Source organism: Grus americana, chromosome 1 (assembly GCF_028858705.1).
Source record: "Grus americana isolate bGruAme1 chromosome 1, bGruAme1.mat, whole genome shotgun sequence".
NCBI lineage: Eukaryota > Metazoa > Chordata > Aves > Gruiformes > Gruidae > Grus > Grus americana.
The window spans coordinates 86639097-86656761 of NC_072852.1; the positions used below are offsets into that span (position 1 = coordinate 86639097).

Sequence of the window (17665 nt, forward strand, 5' to 3'; positions counted from 1 at the left end):
ACAAGGCACTCAATTATACTTTTTTCCCCTTTCTAATAAAGTTATAACCTCCAAAGTTATAACGTGAAGAAGAAAAGGTGGCTTACTGTAAATGTCCTCAGTCTCTTTACAGAAGAATTGCTATGAGAATTTTTTGAGAGATGTGGAGGACCTACATTTCTTAGCAAGTTGCAGATCTGAGCAGATCTGAAGTTCGCACTAACTTAATTTATTATGTGAAGAAAAATTGTCTTTCTTCATTGTGTAGCATTACCCTTCAAGCACCAGCAGAGTCATCAAACAAAGTTGTTAGAGAAGTGGAGCAAAGCCTGAAAAGTGGGAATTTACTTTAAACTTTTGACTAATTTCTTGGAATTTTGTAGGTCCTTAGACTGAAAGAAATTAAAGGTTATATTTTGCCTTCCTGAATACCACGGCATCTCAGCTAGAACTTCCCATAGGGAACACAGTAATTTGTCAGAGGAGACCTGACAGGATTAGTCCAGCATGTGGAGGCAGCTTAGACTCATGTTGTCTTAGTGCCCATGAAGTGTCACGATGTGCCCAAACATCCATCCTGGGACTGGACACATCAGTAGGAAAACACAGATGGCTTCAGCCTGCTGTCCAGCTATGCCCCACTGGCGCAGCACAGCTAGACCCACTGGCCACCAAGGACACCTTCCCAAAAATTGTGACAGTCAGCAATTCGATGGAAAGAAGAGAAGCTTTTCTCATAAGACTTAATGCAATGAGGGATGCATGCAGAAATGTATAAAACCCCCTACATTTAAGTACACTAGGACAGGATACATTGCATGGGGGACAAAGAAGGAGGAGTGGCATAATCAGGACAAGTGGAGGAGGTGCTGGCTTTTGACAATAGGTCAACATATCATTGTAAATACACACCCCCCCTCTGCATATTCAAATGTGTGCATTTTGTACACCCCTCTGTCCCTCCATCCCTCCCATTACATTAATTCTGATGGAAAAAATGGCTTGGCTGACAGTTGAACTCTCTGTGAATGATGATGATCAGTGGAGCAGGGCATTAAATTGCCAATAACAGAACTCCAAAGCAATGGATACAAATGCGACAGAGAGCTTTCACAGAAATAGCATTCATAGTCCCAGAGTAATGGTGCTACAAGAAAAGAATGTCAGGTTATATTTTAATGAACTGTTCTTTCTTTTCAGCCGCCTGATATACCCTGGGGTTATAACCTTCCTTATAGCAACTGTGACCTTTCCTCCTGGATTTGGGCAGTTCATGGCAGGAGAGGTGAGAGTGGGATGTGTATTTGCAATTCTGTGCAATTCTGCAGAATAGTGTCCCCTTATCCTGTGCCCCAATATCCTTACATCACGGAAAGGGGAAGAAAGATATAGGAGTTTGGACTGAGGAGCGACTATATTCTGAGACTCATGATCTCTGCTATCTCCTTTATATAAAACTTGAAAAAGGCCCACTCTCCTAAGCAAGTAACGAGGTGCTACCCCGTGAGTAAAAGTAGTTGTCCTTTCGCCAGTTCAGGTAAAATTTCGTCTCTGTCTGAAGATTAAAAATGTGAATTAAGTCTCATAATCATGAATTACCGCAGTAAAAATCTCCTCCACTTTCTTGGAATAGGGGTAGAATATTTACTCTGTCTAATCTCATGTCTCATGACTGGTTTTTTGCTGTTTAGTTGATGCCAAGGGAAGCCATCAGCTCTCTCTTTGATAACTATACCTGGGCAAAATACACAGGGGACCCTCAGATCCTAGGGAAATCTGCTGCCTGGATACATCCTAAAGTCAGTGTCTTCATCATCATCCTGCTCTTTTTCCTCATGAAGGTAGGAAACTCACCTCACAATAAGCCTTATCCACTCAGAGTGAATGTTCTTGATCCTTTGTAAAATAGTTTGTGAACTGCCAATGAGGAGTTGCTAGGTATTGAATGAAGCACTGCAACTGCAATGGGTTCTTACATCTTTTGATGTGATGTTTGTCCACCTTGAATGCAAGATTATCAAAATTATTAGGGAATAGTTTCCTGGCCTTAATATAGTGACCTCCTTCACTGCTCCCTAGGTCATCTTCATGCATCCTGCTGAACTGTGTAGCATTACCCTCACTGTGTAGTAGTTAGTAGGGAGGACTACATCAGGAAAGATTTCTCAAGTTCCACAAAAATAAATAACTGAGTAAAAAGCTCTCAGATAATTTATATTTGGTCTAAAAATGTCTGATACAGTCTACTTGGGCAACCTGGTCTAGTGGAGGGTGTCCCTGCCCATGGCAGGGGGGTTGGAACTAGATGATCTTTAAGGTCCTTTCCAACCCAAACCATTCCGATCCTATGATTCTATACTTGATATTCCTGACTACAGACAGGTGACAAATAAGAATATGCAAGCACAATCTATAGTTGTATGAGGCTCAAGGATTTGTTGGCAGTGCTGTAACTTGATGGAGAAATACAGTTGAAAACACTTTTGCTTACTTCTCAGAAAGCAACAGCAGACTAAATGTTCTGAACTGACATGGTCTGTGGAAGTTACAGCTTCACAGAGTTCAGCCTCTGAAAGGATCAGGTGTGTAGCTGATACATGACAGAGCAAGAGAAGAGATTTGAAAGAAGAAAACATTATATTCCAGTTTTCAAAATACAAGTAGCAAAAAAGAGGTTTTCCTAAGGGGGGAGGGGGGGAGATAAAAGGGTAAAAAGATCATAGAAATGGTGATTATTTTTTGTTGTTGTTGTTGCAAAGGAGCAAAAGAGCTGAGGTCACCTTGCAATATCAGTTGAACGTTTCAGTAGATCAGGAATAGACATCAATGATTGATTGACACAGCTGATTCCACCTAAAGTAAAACACTGTATTGAATTTCTGACAGGCAGGTTCTGCTTCTGTGATAATTCTGATTATAGTCTATCAAGCAGATAAGGTCTCATTTACTTGAATAAAAGAGGGATGGACTACATGGTGTATCTATCCTGAGTCCAATTCTCCTTTGGAAGAGATGTATCCTCAGACACTAGACTCATTGGCCTTCCCCCATTAACTAAAGGCCTTCTCAACTGAGAAAAGCCAGGGTAGATCACATTAAAAATAAACTGCTGTTTCGACTCTGGGCAAAGACTTGGCCTGATTCTCCGCTGCACTATAGCCGCAATTCTCAGCTGTGTTTGGCCTGGGTTTGGTACTGCAAAGACAGAGCTTAGTTAGCAGTACTCCACTTCTGCAGCTTGCTGGCCTCTGTAGCCAGCCAGGAACTTCTCCTCTGGAGTATTCAGATGGCTTAGAGAAGGAAGAGCAACAGCCAATATCAAATTGATGGTCCAACCCATCCTCACAGTGTGTTCCTCTACCATGGGCTGAGAAATGCTGTTCTGCTGGCTCTTTGTTACCTTTGTAGAGGGCTTTCCTAAATGGCAGGCTACATTTTCCCTTTTATGCCAAACATCCTATAAGAGTTACAGACAAAAAGCTGTCTGGCGTGGATTTCCTCTCACCAGACTGACTGTCTACAGATTAGCATCTCATCTGTCTACAGCTACAGCAATGTCTGCAGAGGCATCAGCTCCTCATGGGTGGACTTTGAGCAGGAAGGACTTGCCCATTCTGAGGAGAATATGGTCCTGAAATACCTGAAAGCATTGCTCTTGATATGCTGGACCATGGTTGTCTCTCTCCTATGGACGATACTGCTGCAGCAAGGGACATCTTGCCAGTACACTTCTTTGTACAAGCTTTTGAAACAGCAGCATTCTCTGTGTTTCTCTCACGTGTGGAAATCTCTTGTCATATTGCCTGAGAAAGTCTGAGCATGTTGCCCTTTGAGATGTTTGTAAGATTAGGCTGTTGTCTCCAGAAGAAGTCTATATGTGCTGGGCTAAGTCAGCATTTAAATTGGTCTTAGCAGTACCAGGATAGATTTCAACATTTTGCCCAACATAGTAATAGGGTAAGAGGCAACAGACACAAGCTAGAATAAAGGAAACTCATGACAGTTGGACTTCAAGAAAAAAATTCTCCCCTGAGTGTGGGTCAGCAGTGGCATAAATGCCCAGAAAGCTGGGGAATCTCCACCCTTCAAGATGTTCAGAACTCACCTGGATAAGGCCCTGAACAACCTGATTTAACTTGGGAATTAGCGCTTCTGGGAGCAGGGCGTTGGGGGAGAGACTTCCTGAGTTCCCTTCACAATGAAATCTTTTTAAGTCTGTGAAAGTTTGATAATCTTCTTCTATGAAAAGCTAATCTGTTTGGAGCAGTAGAAAATCTCAACTTCTGAGGTCCAGGGTGAAGGGGTTCACATGTTTATCCATCCCCTTGGTGATTCAGCTTCCCTGCTACCACAGCAGTCATCCAGAGGTCTCTGTGTCAGTGTTAGTGTGCTGCCAGAGTTTCTCCAGCTCCCCTTCACACCCCATAGCCCCTTTACCCTTCACTTTCTGTCTGAACCGCCAGATCCCTCACAACATGTCTCCTCATGGATTCACAGGCTGGCCAGAAGAGTAGGGCTGCAGCAAATGCTATTGCTGCTCAGTAACAACCGTACCCTCTGCCTCTGTTCTAGTTCTGGATGTCTGTCATTGCTACTACGATGCCAATCCCCTGTGGAGGCTTCATGCCTGTTTTTGTTCTAGGTGAGTTTCAATTTTGTGTTGCAGCATATGGGTCTGACAGGTGGAGAGGATAAGAGAGACATTGCGTTACATACCCGGTAGGTTTCTTCTAGTGGACGAGGAGTCATCAATTGATGTCTATGACAAGCTCAGTTAACAGTCCATATACCAGCCTCTGAGTCTCTGCTCTTGTCAATACCCACCCCCCAAATCCAAATGCTGAGGAGGAAATCCCCATCCTTTTACAAAAGGAAAGCCACACTGGGGAGGCACGCTGAGCCATGGCCTTCTAATTTCTCTGCCACTTCACCTACAGAGAAACTTTCATCCTACAATTATTAGTAGTTGCTCCTTTCACCCCTGAAGGCCAACTGGAAAAGGTAAGTTCAAAACTAGTGTCTGCAATGTAATCTACCACTTATTCGTTTCTTCTGACTGAAATATGGTAACATAGGGGAGTTTATTGGGTTTTAACTGGTTTTAATTCCAAAACGCAAAAATAAAAAGAATATGATGCTAGTGTTAAAAAAGAGAGGCTATGTTAGACTGAAGTACACAAGCTCATGAAGTTCAGCGTTAAGTACCCACAGCTCTGAAACAAAATGGTGTCTGCTAAGGACCTCTGGGTTCTGGCAGGCAGCAACTGAACATGAGTCAGTAGCATGCCCTTGCAGTGATGAAGGCTAACCACAGACAAGGCTGTATTAGCAAAAGCTTAGCCAGCAAGGCAAAGAAATTGGTTATTTCCCTGCATTCAGCATTTTGGACACAGTTCTGGAATATTGTGCCATTTTGTGTCCACCAATACAAGAGATTTTAATAAAGTGCAATGCATCCAGTGGAGTCCACTGAGATTGTTGGGGCGCTGGAGCACAAAACAAACAAGGAGAGCTTGGGCTTGTTCAGCCTGCAGAAGAGAAGGCCAAGAGGGGATCTAACTGTGGCCTTCAACGCCTAATGCAGCAGAGGATAGAAAGACTCCTCTTAGAGATACACAGTAAATAGGAGGTAAAGGCACAAGTTGCAACAGGGGAAATGCTGATGGGACATAAAAAAAAAAAAATTGTTTCCTTGGTTAAGGCTCAGAAAGGCTGAGAATCTCATAGAATCTCAAGAATCTCCATCCTTGCAGGCTTTTAAAGCTTGTCTGGACAAGGCCCTGAGTGACTTGATTTCACTTTGAAATTAGCCATGTTGTGAGCAGGGGTCAGAACAAGACCTCCAAAAGTTCTTTCCCACGTAAACTCCTCTGTAAGCTATAATTCTAGTGTTTGGACATTAACAGAATGAGTGTGTAAAGGGCCTCAACTGTGGTCTGGACTGGCATTGTACGTGTTCTGGAAATATTTCCTCCTGCCTGGGAATCACAAATAACCGCTGTGCCTGGTGTGCCTAAGTGGAATAATGAGGGGTCAACTATATTTACCTATCTTAGTATCTTTTTCTCCTCTTGGAGTCTAACTTCTATATTTTGTAACTGAGAACTACTCTTTAGTCCCTAGTGTCATTTTAATGTAAGTTTTGATTTTGTTTCTGTTAGAAAATACTCAAGTGATTGCCCAGCATAGTTGCGCAGCATACACTGTGTGTTCCTTAGATGTTAATTTCATAATTGTCAGCAATATTTTCCAGGTGCTGCATTTGGGCGTCTTATTGGAGAAATCATGGCATCACTTTTTCCCAATGGGATCCTCTTTGATGGTATTGTTTATCAAATCTTACCTGGAGGATATGCTGTCATTGGTGAGTCTCCATGTCTTTCTTTTTCTTCACCTGGTCCCATCCCCATGACTTTCCTGTTTGACATGACATGCTGTTTCTATATGACAATCTTCTTCTCTCCCTATTCCTTTTCCACCCTACCTGTGAAAGGTGCAGCAGCTCTGACAGGAGCAGTGAGCCACACTGTCTCCACTGCTGTGATCTGCTTCGAGCTGACAGGTCAGATCTCTCACATCCTCCCCATGATGGTGGCTGTCATTCTTGCCAACATGGTGGCCCAGAGTCTGCAGCCCAGCCTCTATGATAGCATCATCCAGGTGAAGAAGTTGCCCTACCTGCCAGACCTGGGCTGGAATCACATAAGGTATAGTAGTAAAACAGAGGTGGAGGTGGGGAGTGGCAAAGAAATAAAGCAGAAGAGGATGAGACCATGGGAGAATAAAAGGTCATGAAAAGGGGATAGTTCTACAAAGAAAATAAAAAGGCAGAATAGGCCTGCAGCAAGAAAAAACAAGTGGTGGAGTAGAATTAGGGTTCATACACAGAAATGGAGAAAAGTCCTCTTCTTTTTTTCACTGAAAGCACAAGTGTGAATAATCTGCAATGTTACTGAATTTGTATTAATACTGCCAAATTGCTTCAGTTTAAAAATTTAAAACACAAGTATCTCTCTCCCATTTTTTTCTGAATTCAGTGGGGTTTGGATGTTTTTCTCCAGCAAATGTTTGAAATATCATTTTATTTGGATATTTTGCTTAAAACAAAATTCAGTTATTCATATACATGCCTTCCTCTCTCTAGTATATATAATATACATGGGTATGTATATGTAAAACATCTATACATACATGTGTGTGTATTTTTATGGTGAGGGCTAATGGAGTGGAATACAACTGTAATGAAAATACAGTTAATCTATGCTGATCCTGTTGGAAAGTCCTCTTTGGTTACTCTCACAGAATATTATTTAGCAACTGTATTGAGAACACTTTTTAAAGAAGTGGTCATTTATACATTTCTTGAAAGAATTTATCTGCTAGACATATTTAATAGACTAACTCTTCCCCTTATTGTTCTTAAATTCACAGCAAATACAATATCTTTGTTGAGGATATTATGGTCCAAGATGTGAAATTCGTCTCCTCCAACTGTAAATACCGAGACTTGCAAACTTTACTACAAAGCACCACTGTTAAGACTTTGCCTTTGGTCGACTCACCAGGTAAGCAATGTGGAGAAACTGGTCCTTCCTGGAGACTCTCAGCTTAAAGAGCCAAAGAAACTAGCTTTCTAATTACATGCTGTGAGGGAGACAGTGTGACCCACTATATAAAAAAACCAGCCTAAAAATCTTCCGCTATGGATGATGTATGACAGAAGGCTGTTTCAGCTGGTCAGACAGGTAAGCTGGAGTGTGGGCAGTGAAGCAGATACAGCAGGTAGGGGAGGTGTGTGGGAAGTTTGTGGACTGAACTGTGACAACAGGGAGGGATCTTGCGTAAGTAAAGAGCCTGCTTCTGATGTGGTGCTGAGGAGCAGCACAACTCAGGGGTGGTGAGCTTCCCACAGCCCCACAGTGTATTAGCAGCAAGTAGCAGGGCTGCTCAGTGACTCTTGTATAGCTCTAGATAGTCCGAGTACTTTGAAGAGGTTGGAGGGTGGCAGGGGCAGTGTGTGGCAGGGGAGATTCAAAACCTTGAAGTGGCTTAATGGCTTCTCTGTTCTGTGTTGTGCAGAGACCATGATCCTTCTGGGGTCTGTAGAGCGATCTGAACTGCAGGCTCTCCTCCAGAGACATATAAGCCCAGAACGGCGACGGCTCCTCAACAGAGAAATGCAACAGAAGCTGTCTGAGGCACCCTACGATGGGCACAGCAAGGGACCGTGGGCAACCCTGCCAAAGCTGAAGCATGAATCTTTTGCTTATGTTGATGAGGATGAGGATACAGATGAGAAGAGAGAGGTGAGGGAGAGAAGTGGAGAGACTGCAACACAGAGACTGCTTAAGAAGCAGTAAGGCATTTGGAGAGGCTGAGAAAGAAATGACACAGGGTGGACTTTATTTTCTCTCCTTTCCATAACAGCTGCCTCGACCCCCAAGTCCCACTCCCAGTTACCTAGAGGAGCCCAATGGCCCGACAAGTCCTCTTAAACAAATGCCTGAAACTTTGGAGCCACAGCAACTCCCAGGTACAGTAACTTCTGGCATGCCTCAGCCATATCCTAGCCAGCTTGTGGAAGCTTTCATGCTAATGGTGTGTACCTGCCTGTGCAAGGTGCTGATTTCCCAGAGACTGAGAGAAGGAGCTTTCTCTGCTGTTGCTGTATTAAAGGTGCTTTGTTGATGAACCTCAACATCAGCGTAACGTACCTGGAAATATCTTCTGTGTGTGATCCCTTAGAGAGCATGGCAAAAGTAGGCCCACTCAGGTTGCTCTCTCTCTGTCCATACTCCCCACTCCATCCGTTGCAATAACATCTCCTCGGACATTGTCTGGAGAGTCTGCATGGAAGAGTCCCATCTCTTGCCTCCTTCACCCTGTGAATGAATTTCCCTGGGAAAAGCAGGCTGAGCGCTGAACATCTGTACTTGTTTTTTGAGTACCTTAGGCTGTTGCTCAGCCATCTCCAAAACTGAACAGCTCTTCCCTTGGACACATATCTCTTTGATTCAGCTACATTAATATGGTGGACAAATAAGGATGTGTTGCGTTCTTTTTGTGTCACCCCAGCCTATATTAGCTTTGCTTCCAAGACTGTACTCCTAGCTCATTACTGATTCATGTATCATGTATATTTGATGCAGGATGGTGGGTTTTTTTTTTCCTTTATGTGTTTTGAAATATGCAGAGGATGAGTAAGCACAGACGTGTAGCCCAATCTTGAGGATGAATACAAAGGATACGGCTCTGGCTCGTGCTTTTACACACCCAAAGGTTAGCATGTAACACAGCATATAGCACATTCTGGTTCCTTAACACCACTCATGTATGGATAAACCTCTAAGGGATAGGAAAATCCACTTTATGCTTCCAGAGCAGTAGAGTGGTGGGACAGCCATCCACCTTCCTTACCAAAGCAGAAGGAGAATCACATCAAAACAAGGACAGTGTGTGAGATATTTTACATGAAGCTAGTACCGAGTGATCCAGGAGTGACAAGCGGAAGTGGAGCAGGGGTGACTTCACGAGGCTTTCCCTGCCATAATTTTTAGTTTGGCTCACAGCTGTCATTGTTTCTGACCAACCTTCCTCCACAGCCTTGTTCACTTCTCAACAGCACCAAACCCCATCTCCTCCTCTTTTCTGACTGTGCTGCCTGAGAGCATAATTCTGTGGTCTTTTTCACTGCACTGCTGGCACAAGCCATGGACTCTTCACCCCTTTGTACCTGTCACATTCAGGCTGCTGCTATGTTTTGTCTTTGAAGTAATTTTCAGATTCTCACCTCCCCTTTTCATACTCATCCTCCAAACCACATTCTCTTTGTGGACCACAGAAACCTCTCGTCACAGCAGTTTACCCCTTGTATCAGATTGTTTGCTGTGTTAATAGTCTTGCTTCTGGTTTTGGGTTTTTTTTTCTTCAGGGACACTGATCTATGAATATTATCTGCAAGGGCTGCTTTGTAATGGTTTGTTTCCTCTCCTTGAGGAAAAGATATTGCATGGGAATATTTATTCAGGCATGTCCCACACACCTTCTTACAAATTGAATGCTAGATTGTGACTGGCTCAGCGCTGTAATATGCCATCTACTATGTCCTTCATTTTATTTCCCAGCCTGCCTTGGGCAAGGAGATGGGCATGGGGCTTTGTGTTTTTGTCTCTCACTTGTTATTCTCTTATCCATGTGTTTGTTTTCATTCTTCAGGCACTTTCAGGAGTTTGAGGCAACTGATCCAGCAGCTCTTGTGCCATTACAACCGTCCACTTGAAACAGAGAGTGCCGTCCAGGTTAGGGATGCGGGAGAGCCTAGTAGTACCCTGAAGAGGGAAGGGAATGCAATGGAAATAGAACCTACTACTCAGAGCCATTCAGCATTTGGCCAAAGCGTGGACATACTTACAGTCCTGAACTCTGACAGCATCAGTGGAGAACTCTCTCCAAGGAGAAAGGGTGTGATTACTGTAAAGGAGTGTGCAACTTTCTAAAGAGCCATCTGTGCTCAGGTGTCAAGGCTGAGTGTGGGCATCTTTTTCTCAGTGAATAACTTAATGCTATTTTGGCTAACCTGCAGTTCAATTCCATTTGGCAAACAGTTTTGCCCAGATAAAAATGAAAAAATGTTTTTGCCTTGTGCTACGTTAGATGCCCTTTGGTATCTGACATATCTGTATAGGGTTGGTGGACATCATACAGAGCCTATGGGAGACCCAACCACTCTAGGGCAGTGGTTGAACCCCATGTGGGATACCTGAGAGCATCTAAAGCACTACTGGATGACCATGTTTAGGCATCTGAATTGCACCACCAGTATTCCATAGTTAATCTTCATTGGCATGAGAAGCACAGCAAGTACAGATTACACCTTATAATGTATAAGTATAAAGAAAAGCTAAACACTCAGTAATACACTATTTGCAACAAAAAAAGGGACCACATGGGGTGAGGAGGTTGTGCATTTTTTTTCCTTTCTGTACTCAGTGAAACTGTGGGTTCTTTGTCTGTCCTGAACAGTGTTTTTTCCTACAGGAGCCGGTGGAAGTCGTTGACACAATGAGGCCAGAAGAGGTAAGACTGGGTACAGAAACAGAGTGAGGTTAATTGAGTGCTTCTTTTGCCCATTTCTTATCACTTGCAATAATTCCCAAACTCTGACAATCTCAGTGATTGCCACATAAAGCTATAGCTAAAGCCATTTTCTTCTTAGAGTTGCTCAGTGGGCCAGTCTCACCCAGTAAAAGAAGAGATTGTTCTGCTTCATGTGCTGAGTAACGCTCTGACTAATCTGATCGAGCTTTGAAGTCAGCCCTGCTGTGAGCAGGGTTTTGGACTAGACACCTCCACAGGTCTCCCCTCACCTAAATCTTTCTGTGGGTCTCTGCTGTTCCTTCATTTTTTACACAAAGGAACTGTTATCCTGCAATGACAAGGGGAAGATGCACTCAGAAAGGAAAGCTAAGATGTTCACTCCCTCTTTAAGCAAGACGGAGCAAAACCTCACCTTCTCAGAAAACCTCTGAGGTATTGGAATTGCTCTGTTTCCACAGGGACTTCATATCTGGCAAGGAAGGTATGGGAAACCTGAAAGGTGTGATATAATGGGCAAGATGAATGATCTACATAGGAAGGAAGAAGCATTAACATGAGAATGGGACTAGTTTGGGTACACAAGACAGAAACACTGCTGACTACTGTAAGAGTGATTCCTCTTCTTTCCTGTGTCAGATAGATGCTTGGGAACAGGAGGAGCTGAACAAGAATGTGTGCTTTGGCAGCTGTCGCATAGACCCTTCCCCTTTCCAACTGGTGGAGAGAACTTCCCTGCACAAGGTGGGTGCAGATGTCTCTCTCTGAGGCATGCACTGTTCTTCTCCTCCCTATCTATCATTGCAAGTCTAGTCTATGACTTATTTCTTCTCCTTGTCTTCACCTGCAACTACTATCACCAGCTACTTCCACATCCCACTAGAGAAGTCAGTTTGTTCCTAAACCTTCTGCAGGTACCTCCAATCTCCTGCAAACTGAAAGACTACATGATAAGAAATCTGAGTGCATTTATTAAAAGAGCTTTTGGACACCACATAGGATTTTCCAGCCACTAGATTAACAGAAGCATTGTATGCCTTGCTGCTCGGGGGGCATTAGACTGAGATTTACACTCTGGTTTGTCAGTGTGCAGCACTGGAATTAGTACTGGATTTCTCAGGGTGTTTCTGTCAGGATGTAGAATCTGCCTCAGTGCATAAGAAGAGTTGCTTGAAACCACCCTATATCATAGGATCTTCATTGAACTGAAGCAGAAGGAAAGAGGAAGCTGGATCATACAACTTCTAGACTTAGCACAGGATGACCGGGAATAAAAGCCATCATTGTATATCAGGAGTAAGAGAGGACTGGGCTTTCACTCAATGGAAAGGGAAAGCAGTCTACTCAAGCAAAAGTGCACAGTGCTTTTTTTTAAAATCAATATTCATTTAACATGAATGGTCAGCGTATGCCTTGCACAAAATTAATTAATTACTGTTATAAAAGGGGTAAGATCTCAGCCTTGAGCAAAATTAGAACAGGTTAGCATATGCTTAAGATCAGTTTGATGTTTTCTAAAGGGCTGGCTGAAGTAATCTGAAACCCACTAGCATTTATCTTTGAGAATATAGGGCTTACAAGAAATTGTACCTGAAGACTGCAAATGGGCAAAGTTTCATACCTCTTGTAAAAAAGAGCAAATGAGAAACTGTGAAATTTGACAGACAAGCCAACTTAACTTGGATGCACAAAAAATGCAGGAATAAATAATCAAACTCTTTGAGGTATGCATAGTTGGAGCTAATTGTGAGACTATTGACAATGGCAAGAATATAACAGCTTATCGTGATCAAATTATATTTAACCAGCCTGATTTTCTTTTACAGTAGGGTAGAATGTCTTGTTCCTGAGAAATGAGATTTTCCCTAGTTTACACTTGAACATGACATTCATTATCCCATGTGATGTTAAAAAAAGGCAAACACTAGCTGTCAAAGAATGACTTCATATAAGGCCACAGGTAAAGTCCAGCTAGAGCTCAGCTTAAAAAATTTGGAGGTTGGAAATATGCCACAGATGAGCAATGAGAATGCTGAAAGTTTCAGAAAGCCTGATCAGTGAAGAACAGTAAAATAATGGGGTATATTAAGGCTGAAGAAAAGACGACTGATAGCAGTGTGATATCTGTCCTTTTAAGAAAGATTTGTAAGAGAAAGGGAATAACTTGTTCTCAGTGTTCCCACTGCACCAGATAAGCAGCAACAAGCTTAAATTTTGACAGGAAATATTCTGGAACAGGAAAAAAGAAATCATCTAGTATTAAGGAAAGCATTGGAATAAATAACCTAAGCAGGTTCTGACTTTGCATATCACTGTCTGACAGTTTAATTTCCAGCATCAAAATGAAATAGGATCTGCATAAGTCCCCAAACACACAGGGTGTTGCATTCAGGGTGACCTTGAGAATGTGCTCTCCATCATCAACACACTCCCAACTATGGCTGCACAGCAGAAGGACCAAAGGGTAGCATTTGCTAGCTACAAAAGGGGAAGGGAAGAGGTAGTTTCTCACTGCAATAACTGCAGGCTTGTGTGCCTTTGTGATTACCATTTCTAAAACCCAAGTCCCACATCTAGCACCAAGTATCACGTTTCCAAAGTCCCTGAAATGGTCTTTTGTGTTTTTGCTCATAGACGCATACATTGTTCTCATTACTGGGCCTCAGCCATGCCTATGTAACCAGTATGGGGAAGCTGAGGGGAGTGTTGGCTTTGGAAGAGGTAAGTACAGATCCTTTTATCTCCTCCTCATCAACTACAAATGTCCTGTGGATCATTGCAATAACTTACAGGTGCTGGAGGATTTCAGCTGGGAATATATATAACTGTGATTGCTACATTTTCAATCCAGTGTTGAATTCTGAGTCAACCCTTTGGAAACCATGTAGAAGAATGTATGACTCTATCTCAGAGGAAGCAGCAGGTGTTGTTTACAGGGATGTTAGATGGTTCATCCTTTTCATGAACATAGGGCTCTTAAATGAGTGGCTATTACTGTCTCTGAACGTGATGTAGAATTTGTTATACACCATGGAATGAAAAATTACACCACCAGTGTAACAGATGATCTCCATAGGTCCCAGAGGTAGAGCTGTGACTCTCTCCATTTGTGATCCCTTTACCATGGAGAGTAAATGAACTTCTGCTGGGTAAGGCTGGGTCAGCCTCCCTTTCATCCATTTTTTTCTGAACTTCTTCTCTTCTCATAGCTCCAGAAGGCAATAGAGGGCTCCACACGCTCTGGGGTTCGCCTCCGCCCACCCCTTGCCAGTTTCCGCGATACCAACCGGACTTCTATCAGCAGTGAGAAGGTCAGTCAGGCCACTCAGGTGTGCAGCCGGGAGGACCACCACACGGCAGCAGCACAGCAAGCAGCAGACTTGGGCACAGAGAGCCCACTGCCTCCCTGCTCACACTCCCCCCAGCCTTCACAGTTGCATGAAGAGGGGGAAGTCCTGTGCTCCACTTATGCCACTGATACCGAGTTGGAAGAGATGGAGCTGACAGGGCCAGTTGCTGAAAACATCTCAGACATCCTCAAGGACATAAGCCTACACTCCACTGACCTGGATGAGGATGAAGATGAGGATGAGGATGTCCCCTTATAGCTGGTGTGAGGGGAGTAGTCCATCACAATCTTCAGTTGAGCCAGTCGTCTTGTGTTTGCTCCTCAAAAAGAAGCTTTTGGATGTTCTTTGCAATCCCCACAGAGGTTTGATTCAGCTGGGAGAAGGGGCATCAGACTGACCCTTTCTTCTGCTGCTTTCTTTCTGTGCAAAGACTGTTAGGCTGTTGGACTATACAGGTGCATGCAGGAGTCAGATGTGGACTGCAAGGTGGCTAAGGGCTGGCTCATAAATGCTTAGGCTTCTGTCTACATGGCAGAAGGGATTGTAATAGGACATGGATACTGCTGGACACAGTCAGGATGCTCTAGGTCAATCTGCCATGTGGAAAGTGGAAGAGAAGCAGCTCTTCTCATTCTCCGTTCATGTCATCCTTCCAGTCACACCTGGCCTGCATGCACCAGTGTAAACACTGCTGGATCCAGCCTAGAAGCATATTGCTGCTTCTGACTGCAATCCTGTCCATGTTGCTGCAGCTCCTTTTCACTAGCTCTTATCTTGCACAGCCCCCAAACATTCCCGTGTAGAACATTTGTCCTCTTTCTCAATTTTTACTCTGGGATTTTCCTGGATGGGGGTGCAGTTAGGAGCTTCTCCTCTGCCCTTTAGCTGAGCCGTACCCGAAAATGAGATGGGAGGAAAATATCTGGTCTATGTCTCATGTCTTGAATTCAGCCAGGGCTCTAAGAAAAGCACTGGAAGAGAGGAAAGCCTCTTTGTTTTCCCATCATCTCTGGAGTTTTTAAATAGAATGGGAAAATCTTAAATGGGGGCATCCTCAGTGTTGGAGGAAGAGGAGTAGAACAGCATGTATGCACCCCTGTATTTCAAATACCTGTGTTTGTCTCTCTGAATCACTGTTCACAATTTTTGCAAAGTTATAGTCTTAAAATATAAGAACTGAAAAAAATAATTATGGAGTGTTAGCAGGCTGCCAAGAAATATAGCAGAGGGAAGCCACGTTTTCTACACTTGGAAAACAGGTTTCTTTCTGAAAACTCCTGCTTTCTTTCCTGGTAATTCTACCCCGCCTACTTTCCACATATTTCTGCATACCTCAGATCTGAGAATTCCAGCTCTCACTTTTGCCGGCTTGTCTGTTGTGACTAACAGCAGAGACCTCAACCCTTGTCTGCAGCATCCCTCTCTATTCCAGTTCTAAATCTGGAGCAGATCTTGATCTGTATCTTGCAAAAAGATGTCTTGTCAGTTCATGTCATGCATGCAAAATGTTAGCATCCAAAGATAAGATGCTGCTTTGTTTAACTCACTGTCCTTGTGAGGTTTTCTCAGTAAATAGGCAAAATCAAATTCTGTGTATTCTGCAGCTTTCCTCTAACATTTTCCATATCTTTCCATCATATTTTTGGTGTGTCATGGCCCTTAGATGCAGTCCCAAGAAGCCTATTGGATGTGTTTCTAGTTATCAGCAACAGAGAAGAAATCCAGGTTCTGAGAATATGTTCTTGGGGGTATTCTCCCAGATGTTGGGCCACATCCATTTTCCTGGTATTAGTAAAGCATTGTCTAACTCAGAGTGGCCAGTTTCACCTTAACAGGTGGTTTTTCATAAGCTTGTCTCAGGAACAAGTCAAAAATATCATTACCTCTAACCCAGTCTCCCTAGGAAAATTCCCTCCTGGCTTTAATTCCAAGGATTGACCTTGCACCAATTCCTCTCTGATGACGCTCATGGGTGGGAGAGTCTATGACAAGCTTTTAGTAGAGGGAAATCTCCCCAGCTAGTCTCTTGAAGAGGGAGAGATTTATTTTTGCTGTCTGGAATTCAGAACCCACCAGCTGTGCATTGTCTCTGACACATGATTCCGCTTCTTTAAACTAACTGGGGACAGCCTTTCCCTGCCTAAGTCATCTTCACTCCTCTGAGGGTCACCCTGTCTCCTTGTGAGAAGACAGCGGTGATCTGCAGGCAAGTCTCTTATGCACACCAGCTGCTTGCTTCTACCACAGGGTTGTGGCACATTTCTGGCTGCCAGGCATCAGCACACAGCCTCCCTGCTACCTTTGCGTCACCTTCCCCTGCCTGCAGAGAAGAGGCTTTTTTTTTCTCAGGGAACAGTGCTAGTCCTTTAAACAAGCAGGGGGGAAAGGACATTTCTTTTAAAAACCCATAAATGTGTGGTGAGTGGCAACTCTGAGACCAAATCTGATCTGAGGGTCCACACACCCTCAGGAAGGACAAGTTTCTCCAAGTCAGCCTCAGTCTTATTACTAGCAAGTACAGACTTACATTTTGCAGCTTAGCCAATCGCTTGCACTGAGACAGATGAGAGAAGGAGAACCTTTGAGGCTGGAGTCAATACATCTCCTCCTCCTCTCTCCTGAATACAGATATATGTTCTGCTCCAGTCCCACACTTCTCCTACAGTGTGTTACAGAAGAACTGGGATCTGACTGGCTGAGAAAGCAGATGGAGTCTAAATCAAAGCCAGAGAGTGTGTGAGTCATGACAGACAGATTGTGAGCTGGGGGAGATGAAGCTGGAACAAAAATGATGCACATGGAGAGGCTTGGGGAGCTCCAAGTAGACACAAGCTAACCTGGAAAGCTTCTTGAGGTTTGTCACCTGAAAGTACAGGAGCACACACGTGTGGGCCCACACATGCACACACACCTCTCCATTTCTATTGCCTTTAGCTGTCCCAGAATTACCAGGAGGAGCTGGATGGCTCTCTATGGGGAAGTTGAAAGGTGGGTGTTACTGCTGCTCTTTGGAGGCATTACTCAAGATCCTTTCCAGGCATGCCCCCACCCTTGGAGCAGAAGGAGCATTCATCCGCACCATTTTCTCACCTGGGAAAAAGTATGCATACATGAATTTGTATAGGGAACCAGGAGGGGACAAAAAACGTACTGCAAAGATGGTTTTCAATGGCTGAAGATGTTTCCATTTCCATTTTAACAATAAAATCTTCACTGAGCTGATGCCAAGTACTTTAACAGGT

General features: G+C 43.6%; 1 protein-coding gene across 1 annotated transcript in view; it reads left to right on the forward strand.

Annotated features, from left to right (window-relative positions):
- Positions 1–17661, forward strand: part of CLCN1 (chloride voltage-gated channel 1) — a 43209-nt gene extending 25548 nt beyond the window's left edge. The window contains exons 11-23 of the mRNA XM_054822049.1: positions 1180–1264; positions 1671–1820; positions 4552–4621; positions 6233–6343; positions 6431–6686; positions 7411–7544; positions 8059–8285; positions 8407–8512; positions 10195–10277; positions 11017–11055; positions 11713–11817; positions 13708–13794; positions 14283–17661. Coding sequence (XP_054678024.1) covers positions 1180–1264; positions 1671–1820; positions 4552–4621; positions 6233–6343; positions 6431–6686; positions 7411–7544; positions 8059–8285; positions 8407–8512; positions 10195–10277; positions 11017–11055; positions 11713–11817; positions 13708–13794; positions 14283–14681 — 1852 coding nt within the window. The 3' untranslated portion in view covers positions 14682–17661. The remainder of the gene's footprint in view (positions 1–1179; positions 1265–1670; positions 1821–4551; positions 4622–6232; positions 6344–6430; positions 6687–7410; positions 7545–8058; positions 8286–8406; positions 8513–10194; positions 10278–11016; positions 11056–11712; positions 11818–13707; positions 13795–14282) is intronic.
- Positions 17662–17665: the final 4 nt, after the last annotated feature.